The sequence below is a fragment of the Polyodon spathula genome, chromosome 2, assembly GCF_017654505.1.
Source record: "Polyodon spathula isolate WHYD16114869_AA chromosome 2, ASM1765450v1, whole genome shotgun sequence".
In the NCBI taxonomy this organism is placed as follows: Eukaryota; Metazoa; Chordata; class Actinopteri; order Acipenseriformes; family Polyodontidae; genus Polyodon; species Polyodon spathula.
Window position 1 is genome coordinate 108,987,956 of NC_054535.1, and position 10,329 is coordinate 108,998,284.

Here is a 10,329-nt window from a genome sequence, read left to right on the forward strand (position 1 = left end):
TGTGTGTGACATGTGATTCATTGTGATACCGATAGGGATGTGTGTGTGACATGTGATTCATCGTGATACCGATAGGGATGTGTGTGTGACATGTGATTCATCGTGATTCATGTGATTCATCGCGATACCGATAGGGATGTGTGTGTGTGTGACATGTGATTCATCGTGATACCGATAGGGATGTGTGTGTGACATGTGATTCATCGTGATACCGATAGGGATGTGTGTGTGTGTGACATGTGATTCATCGTGATACCGATAGGGATGTGTGTGTGACATGTGATTCATCGTGATACCGATAGGGATGTGTGTGTGTGTGACATGTGATTCATTGTGATACCGATAGGGATGTGTGTGACATGTGATTCATCGTGATACCGATAGGGATGTGTGTGTGACATGTGATTCATTGTGATACCGATAGGGATGTGTGTGTGAAATGTGATTCATCATGATACCGATAGGGATGTTTGTGTGACATGTGATTCATCGCGATACCGATAGGGATGTGTGTGTGACATGTGATTCATTGTGATACCGATAGGGATGTGTGTGTGTGTGACATGTGATTCATTGTGATACCGATAGGGATGTGTGTGTGTGGGACATGTGATTCATCGTGATACCGATAGGGATGTGTGTGTGACATGTGATTAATCGTGATACCGATAGGGATGTGTGTGTGACATGTGATTCATTGTGATACCGATAGGGATGTGTGTGTGACATGTGATTCACTGTGGTACCGATAGGGATGTGCTGTGTGTGTGACATGTGATTCATTGTGATACCGATAGGGATGTGTGTGATTCATCGTGATACCGATAGGGATGTGCTGTGTGACATGTGATTCATCGTGATACCGATAGGGATGTGCTGTGTGTGTCTGGGTGATAAAGTTGTTAGTTTTGAATGCAGCTGTTTCATAGTCCACATCTGCAAAGGGGTGACTGTTTTCTAGGTTTGGAGGTGGGCTTTGTAGAACAAATCCTTATCAAACCTTGAGATGTCACTCCTCAGCTGTCTGTTTGAACCTGACAGAAGGCAGTTTAACATACAGAACTGGCACAAGGTCGCTTGGCTTGTGGTATATTCATGGCGACTGTGACTCCCCCAGTGAATCAGAGTGAGCACTGCATGTTGGTGCTGGAACAAAACAGTCCATGATCACTTCACCCCAGATTTCACCTTGTCACACAGGCTTCTGTTACGAGTTAGAGCTGCCTTTGAGATCTTACAACTTACCTATAAGGCATATATGGGCTTTCTCCATTATATCACAGAATTATTATCCCAAACATCCCTGTCCCACCACAGGATACCAGTTTGCTGCAACTTCCCAGGTGTAAAATGAGTACCAGGAGTGAAAGTACCTCTTACCTCACATCCTCTTATCTCGCCCCCGGCCCGAGTCTTTGGAATTCTTTCCCACCTTTGGTTAGTCAAGCAGGCTCTTCCTGCTTGAATGTCTTATTTAAAACAGATCTGTTTGGAAAGGCATTTCTTTGAACACTGCATTAAGATTGTGAATAGATTTGAAATAGCTGACTAACAACAACTAAAATGTTTCTTCATTTTAAACTCTTTGTTTTGAATCATATTGCTCTGCTAACATTTGTTCGGCGCCTTGAGAGTACCTGGTCTTGAAAGGTTCTGTATATGTGCAATGATGATGATGTTGTTGTTGTTGGTTAAGCAGTCACAACAAATGTTAAAAACAACCAATATTAACATCCTGTGTGATTCCACTCTGAAGAGCTCAGTGGCTGCTCTGTGTGACCTGTATAGAGAGCTCCACCTAGTGGATAATACAAGGCATAGAGGAATGAACTGTCCAGATTAGGGATTCGTTCTGAGTACTTCTCTTATATCTGATCAAAATTGAATAATAACCCTTTCAATAAAAAAGACAGCCCAGAGTATTTTACACACATCATAGATTGTCCATTCAGCACAGTGACATACTGTAAGAGCAGTTCCAGTATTTCTCAAACACAATTCCACTACTGTACTTGTTAACTATGCTGCTGCCCCACTGTGTTCAATAGGGGGCTGCCCAGACTCTTTAGATTAGCCATATGTTTGCATAGTTCACTCCAAACTGCTGTATAATGTTGATATTTGCATTGAGCTTCTTACACTGTTCTGAAAACCTTACAAACTCAATGACCCCCCCTCCCACTGTCTCTCACTCCCTGCAGGTCTCGGTGTGAACGAGTTTCTGTATTTCAGAGTTCTCAGCCCTAAGGACATTGGCTACATCTTCACTGCGGCTCCTGTTCAAGATTTCGGGGGGATCTTTGTGAGTACCACCCCCCCCCCCCCCCCCCCCCCTTCCACCTGGCTTTGAAGGGGTTGAACTTTAGGTTTGAATGTGTTATCTGAGTGTAAATCATTTAGAATTGTGTGTAAAAATAAGCTTGGGGTCAGTCACAATGTAATTGTGTAATTTGTCATTAATTACAATTACAATGTAACTGGAAGTGTTACCTTTACACATCTGTGTAATTGTGTTTGTAAGTTATTGAGAGTTTCCTCGCTATTGGTTTTATGATTGGCTACAAGCATTCCAAAAAGATCTTTTTCTTTAATTATTCATTTTTTCCGATAAATGCTCAGAAAATAAAATCGCTGTTATAACGTACAGTACTACACTGTTCAGCACATTTCCAGAAATGAAGGGCTGAATAGCACAGTATCTGTGACAGAGCCCTACACACAACAAGACAGGTGAGCAGGGGGCTGTTTACATTGCAGAAGTATTCAGATCATTGAGTTTCAGATAATCAAGGTTTTACTGTACAACAAAAATACAGTTAAATGAGGTCCGGTGGTATTAAGATCCGTCACTGTTAAATTAATTATAATAGACCCCAATGTCTTTGTCTGATCTCTGTTTACTGCAGGGATGGAAATACTGTAAAACTGATTGCATAGCAGTTCGATCCATTCCTGGTTTTACTAGAAATGAATTAAGCCACATCTGAGCTTGTTACCTATACATTGTGGCTTACCAAGATCATAATAAAACCTGGAATGGCTGAATCTGCTATGCATAGGAGTCTTATTTCTATCCCTGCACTGAAAAACAATTTTCATTGAAACCTTTTTACTTGTCTTTCAGCTACCTCATCGTTTATACTTGGGTGTAAAGCGATTGTGTGAATGTCTTTACGCTTCAGTACGCATTATTATACAGAAGCAGAAGAGAGGTTTCTCCAGGGGTAGAAATAAGACTCTTATTACAAAACAGTTTCACCTATTCTAGGTTTTACTACAAGCTTGATTGGCCACAGTGTATAGTTAACAAGCTCAGGTGTGTGTTATTAGACTCCTAGTAAAGGCAGGAATGGATCACACTGTTATGCAGTGGGAGTCTTCCTTCCACCCCTGTTTCCCTGACGTCGTGTTTGTTTGTCTCAGACCCGGCTGTATGAGGAGATCTACCTGGTGCTGGCCGAGCCTCCCGATGGCTGTACTGATCTGAGAAACGTAGGGCACCCACCTGTATGAATAACCTGGAGAGAGGCGAGGGCAATAAGGATGATATTCACTCTGCATTGCAAAGCAGGCTTATTCCTAGTGTTGTAATGCTCATTTTGCCAGGTTATTTGATACATGTTAGCTCGTCTTATTGACACCATTCACAGACAGCTGTTTTTATGGTGATATTAAACTCTTTTTGTTTTTTAAAATGGTGTTACTGTGGTGCGATTGTCTTCCTGTCCTGCAGAGGGTGCTCTTTCCTCTCTAAGGCTCGCCGGGTGGAGGAAGCGGGTGGCAAGGCGATCCTCATCGCTGACAATGCATATGATAATGACAGCCTCTACGTGGAGATGGTGCAGGACGGCACTGCAGTCTCCACCAGCATTCCAGCTCTGTTCCTGCTGGGAAGAGAGACTGGGAGAGGGAGAGCGAGACTGGGAGAGAGAGGTACATGAACGAGAGAGTGGGAGATAGAGACTGGGAGAGAGAGGCACGTGAGCGAGAGAGTGGGAGATAGAGACTGGGAGAGAGAGGCACGTGAGCGAGAGAGTGGGAGAAAGAGGGAGAGAGACTGGCGAGTGCATACTGGGAGGTAGGGTTAAATTGACCTGACTTGAATATTAATGGTAGCTGTCATTGTTTGAAGGTTGACATGAAAGGGGGAGTTCTCTGCTTGACTTTTGGTGATGGTTGCAAAGATTTACCTGCCAATTAAGAGTTTTGGCAATTGCTTTTACAGAGTTTTCTGCCTGAATCTTTGCACAGTTTTCTATTATAACTAGTACTGCTGACTTGCCCGTCATTGCGACTCCACACTGTGTATGCTTGGGGTCTCAGACCAGGGGTCTGTGTGTATGCTTGGGGTTTGTGCATCTCAAACACCTCACTTTTAAAACAATGGAAATGCCCCTTCTTTTATTGTTTTGTTTTTTTGTCAAATATTGTAAGGCTGTTGAGTTCAATCAAATAAATCTTGCACAGGACATGCGTTTACACTCTGGGTTTCTGATTCTATGCAGTTACTGTTCATCAGTAAATTAAAACACTCACTTATCAATTCTGTGGAAGGTCCAATATTTCGAGAGGGGAAGGTATCTATTCAGGGATAGCACAGAATAGGGTGGGTGCCATATCTTCAGCAGCACAACCCAGCGCAGGAGTAGATACAGTGCACACAGAAATCCACATGATCACTTCTCTTTCTGGTCCTGGTACAAACTTTATTCATTCTTTAGCTACTGCATGCAGTAAATTCACAATTGACCATGGAGACACCATAAACCAGCTTACAAGCAGCTTGATAACATGTGAACTGAAGCTGTGCAGCAGGATTGCTGTTTGTTTTTCAATGTGTAAAGCAGTCTGTGTGCAGCTTATCTGGAGCGCTGCTGAAACATTAAAAGCAGTTTGGTCTCCAGGCACTCCTGGATCCCCCAGCCGGGGAGGGGTGGCGGCTCTTCCAACAGCAAGACTCCAGTGAAGCACACACTCTTCTGTAGATTTTTCAGCATCTTCTTGACTTTCTTCTCTGTCCGTTCACCTTTTTTCCTTTTTTTACCTGTTAAAAAAGGGATCCATAAATAAAATCACAGTCACGACGGGAGTGCGTTTTCATTATGAAGTAGCGTTATTATTCTATGATGAGTATGGTAACACTGAAATGTGAATGCCAGTGTATTTACTATCTGAAACAAAAACCCATTGGAAATGTGTAAAACACCAAGTTATCAAAAGTGTCCAGCCATTTAAAGAAGAGATATCAAAAACACAAGCCAAGTTTCAAGAAACCATTGTGACAGCCTTGCCCAGCACAAAGCAAATAGGCACAACTGTTAAAGCGGTGGGGGCCAAGGTTGCCCCACTTGTTTCTTCAAACTTGGCTTGTGTTTCTGATTCAAGTTTGATCTGCTTTTATTGTGCCTGTAAAAACACAAGCCAAGTTTGTAGAAGCAATTTGGTAAAAAAAAATGTGTTTGTTACACATAATTAAAATACATTAAAAAAAATTAAAACATAAATTTTGCAATATAAACCCTGGGGGAATTGAACCCAAGACATGCTTTCAATGGAGCTTGTAGTGCAGCCACCCAGCTTTCATATGCTTCCAATGCAGCTTGCAGTGCACACACCCAGCTTTCACATGCAGCTTGCAGTGCACACACCCAGCTTTCACATGCAGCTTGCAGTGCACACACCCAGCTTTCACATGCTTCCAATGCAGCTTGCAGTGCACACCCAGCTTTCACATGCTTCCAATGCAGCTTGCATTGCACACACCCAGCTTTCACATGCTTCCAATGCAGCTTGCAGTGCAGACACCCAGCTTTCACATGCTTCCAATGCAGCTTGCAGTGCAGACACCCAGCTTTCACATGCTTCCAATGCAGCTTGCATTGCACACACCCAGCTTTCACATGCTTCCAATGCAGCTTGCAGTGCAGACACCCAGCTTCCACATGCTTCCAATGCAGCTTGCAGTGCACACACCCAGCTTTCACATGCTTCTAATGCAGCTTGCAGTGCACACACCCAGCTTTCACATGCTTCCAATGCAGCTCGCAGTGCACACACCCAGCTTTCACATGCTTCCAATGCAGCTTGCAGAGCAGACACCCAGCTTTCACATGCTTACAATGCAGCTTGCAGTGCAGACACCCAGCTTTCACATGGTTACAATGCAGCTTGCAGTGCAGACAACCCAGCTTTCACATGCTTCCAATGCAGCTTGCAGTGCACACACCCAGCTTTCACATGCTTCCAATGCAGCTTGCAGTGGAGACACCCAGCTTTCACATGCTTCCAGTGCAGCTACCCAGCTTTTACATGCAGCTTGCAGTGCAGACACCCAGCTTTCACATGCTTCCAATGCAGCTTGCAGTGCAGACACCCAGCTTTCACATGCTTCCAATGCAGCTTGCAGTGCACACACCCAGCTTTCACATGCTTCCAATGCAGCTTGCAGTGCAGACACCCAGCTTTCACATGCTTCCAATGCAGCTTGCAGTGCAGACACCCAGCTTTCACATGCTTCCAATGCAGCTTGCAGTGCAGACACCCAGCTTTCACATGCTTCCAATGCAGCTTGCAGTGCAGACACCCAGCTTTCACATGCTTCCAATGCAGCTTGCAGTGCAGACACCCAGCTTTCACATGCTTCCAATGCAGCTTGCAGTGCACACACCCAGCTTTCACATGCTTCCAATGCAGCTTGCAGTGCACACACCCAGCTTTCACATGCTTCCAATGCAGCTTGCAGTGCAGACACCCAGCTTTCACATGCTTCCAATGCAGCTTGCAGTGCACACACCCAGCTTTCACATGCAGCAGCTTGCAGTGCACACACCCAGCTTTCACATGCTTCCAATGCAGCTTGCAGTGCACACACCCAGCTTTCACATGCTTCCAATGCAGCTTGCAGTGCACACACCCAGCTTTCACATGCTTCCAATGCAGCTTGCAGTGCAGACACCCAGCTTTCACATGCTTCCAATGCAGCTTGCAGTGCAGACACCCAGCTTTCACATGCTTCCAATGCAGCTTGCAGTGCACACACCCAGCTTTCACATGCTTCCAATGCAGCTTGCAGTGCAGACACCCAGCTTTCACATGCTTCCAATGCAGCTTGCAGTGCACACACCCAGCTTTCACATGCTTCCAATGCAGCTTGCAGTGCACACACCCAGCTTTCACATGCTTCCAATGCAGCTTGCAGTGCACACACCCAGCTTTCACATGCTTCCAATGCAGCTTGCAGTGCAGACACCCAGCTTTCACATGCTTCCAATGCAGCTTGCAGTGCAGACACCCAGCTTTCACATGCTTCCAATGCAGCTTGCAGTGCAGACACCCAGCTTTCACATGCTTCCAATGCAGCTTGCAGTGCACACACCCAGCTTTCACATGCTTCCAATGCAGCTTGCAGTGGAGACACCCAGCTTTCACATGCTTCCAGTGCAGCTACCCAGCTTTTACATGCAGCTTGCAGTGCAGACACCCAGCTTTCACATGCTTCCAATGCAGCTTGCAGTGCAGACACCCAGCTTTCACATGCTTCCAATGCAGCTTGCAGTGCACACACCCAGCTTTCACGTGCTTCCAATGCAGCTTGCAGTGCAGACACCCAGCTTTCACATGCTTCCAATGCAGCTTGCAGTGCAGACACCCAGCTTTCACATGCTTTGCAGCTTGCAGTGCTTTTCACAATGCAGCTTGCAGTGCAGACACCCAGCTTTCACATGCTTCCAATGCAGCTTGCAGTGCACAGCTTGCAGTGCGCACACTCAGCTTTCACATGCTTCCAATGCAGCTTTCAGTGCACACACCCAGCTTTCACATGCTTCCAATGCAGATGCAGTGCACACATCCAGCTTTCACATGCATCCAATGCAGCTTGCAGTGCACACACCCAGCTTTCACATGCTTCCAATGCAGATGCAGTGCACACATCCAGCTTTCACATGCTTCCAATGCAGCTTGCAGTGCGCACATCCAGCTTTCACATGCTTCCAATGCAGCTTGCAGTGCAGACACCCAGCTTTCACATGCTTCCAATGCAGCTTGCAGTGCAGACACCCAGCTTTTACATGCTTCCAATGCAGATTGCAGTGTAGACACCCAGCTTTCACATGCCGCTTGCAGTGCACACACCCAGCTTTCACATGCTTCCAATGCAGCTTGCAGTGCACACACCCAGCTTTCACATGCTTCCAATGCAGCTTGCAGTGCAGACACCCAGCTTTCACATGCTTGCAATGCAGCTTGCAGTGCAGACACCCAGCTTTCACATGCTTCCAATGCAGCTTGCAGTGCAGACACCCAGCTTTCACATGCTTCCAATGCAGCTTGCAGTGCACACACCCAGCTTTCACATGCTTCCAATGCAGCTTGCAGTGCACACACCCAGCTTTCACATGCTTCCAATGCAGCTTGCAGTGCAGACACCCAGCTTTCACATGCTTCCAATGCAGCTTGCAGTGCAGACACCCAGCTTTCACATGCTTCCAATGCAGCTTGCAGTGCAGACACCCAGCTTTCACATGCTTCCAATGCAGCTTGCAGTGCACACACCCAGCTTTCACATGCTTACAATGCAGCTTGCAGTGCAGACACCCAGCTTTCACATGCTTCCAATGCAGCTTGCAGTCCACACATCCAGCTTTCACATGCTTCCAATGCAACTTGCAGTGCGCACATCCAGCTTTCACATGCTTCCAATGCAGCTTGCAGTGCGCACATCCAGCTTTCACATGCTTCCAATGCAGCTTGCAGTGCAGACACCCAGCTTTCATGTGCTTCCAATGCAGCTTGCAGTGCACACACCCAGCTTTCACATGCTTCCAATGCAGCTTGCAGTGCAGACACCCAGCTTTCACGTGCTTCCAATGCAGCTTGCAGTGCACACACCCAGCTTTCACATGCTTCCAATGCAGCTTTCAGTGCAAACACCCAGCTTTCACACCATAAAGTGTGTCCTTCCATTTTACAACATTTGCAAGTATTATAGCAGTAAAGTTGCAGTTTAGTAACTAGACGAAAAGGATTTTGTAAATAATGATTATGTATTATCCTGATGTATTGAAAGCTCTCATCTGATTTTGCAGACTATCATACTAAGCTTGATCTGTTCATTTAGTATATTGTAACATTTTCATGTTTAGGAAGTAGTGCTCAAAATGGTCATTTGGCTTGTCATAAGCATCTGCACACCCCCAGTATAAAGTAAATCTGAGTTGTGTCTGAAAGATTCAATAACAGTAAAACGCTCAAATGAAAGAATAAAGAGAGAACCGGCAATGCAGGTTGCTTGGGCAGAGCATTTTAATAGCATGAAGTAAAACCACAACAGAACAGGACAGGCTGAGAGACAGACAGGGGGCAGAAGGTCTTGACTGGAATTAAAATCATGTCATTGTGCAGAAGACAGACAGGTAAGTCCACAGAGAAGGGGCAGCAGTGAAATGTACATTCTCATTATCAATAAAGATTAAACAACGTGTTACATTCTGTGTAACGTGCCGCTGATCCATAAACACCTTTAACCCTTTGTTGCCCAGTGTCCAATATATCTGACATTGAGAACTTAGCCATATAAATTGATATGGGAAGATACCCGGGGCAGTAAAGGGTTAACATCACGTGATCTACGACACGTTCAACCCTTTCAAAAGTGTAAACCTGCATGAGATCTGTCAAAGTTAACTTGCACAGCACGACAGACTAGTGAAGCAGTTATAGGTATATAGTGATCCCCTAAAGAACAGTGTCATAATGAAATGTTAATGACCGGCGTGGCAGACAGTTCCATTCGGAGGACTGGTTATTCAAAGTGGTAATTGTACTACTGCAGTAGAAGAGGTTACCGTTGCAATGTATTTTACATTGACTGCTAATGTTAATCCTGTTAAATGTAATCTTTAACAGGAGCCCCTGAAATACCATGCAGAGACCCATGCAACCCGTGTAAAAGAGAATAACTATTGCGTGTTAACTTTGATCAACACACCAGATACTCCGATATATCTTTCGTGTCATTTTTTAATTAAAGTGGATTGATTTTGCTTGAATGAAGCGTTTTGTTTACACTAGAGGGCGTTCATCTTGATTGGCTGAGTCAGTGTCCAATGTTTTATTATGTTTATAATATACTGTTACATATCATTTGTTTTCTTTTTGTGTGGTAACTTAGTGTTGAAACATTGCCTGAAACAAAGACATGGCTGGAAACCTAAATTAAACAAAGACCCTTTAGAAACTAGCTTATATATATTCTACCTGTTTTTAACTGTTAATAAAGCTTAGCTTATTGTTAAAAATATCTATCTATCTATATAGATATAGATATAG

At 44.8% G+C, this 10,329-nt stretch overlaps 1 protein-coding gene across 1 annotated transcript in view; it reads left to right on the top strand.

The window, feature by feature from the left end:
- The first annotated feature begins 1,095 nt into the window (after positions 1-1,095).
- LOC121327406 (protease-associated domain-containing protein 1-like) overlaps positions 1,096-10,329 on the top strand; it is a 10,618-nt gene continuing 1,384 nt past the window's right edge. The window contains exons 1-4 of the mRNA XM_041271459.1: positions 1,096-1,126; positions 2,202-2,302; positions 3,424-3,497; positions 3,734-3,933. Of these exons, the coding sequence (XP_041127393.1) occupies positions 1,096-1,126; positions 2,202-2,302; positions 3,424-3,497; positions 3,734-3,933 (406 nt within the window). The remainder of the gene's footprint in view (positions 1,127-2,201; positions 2,303-3,423; positions 3,498-3,733; positions 3,934-10,329) is intronic.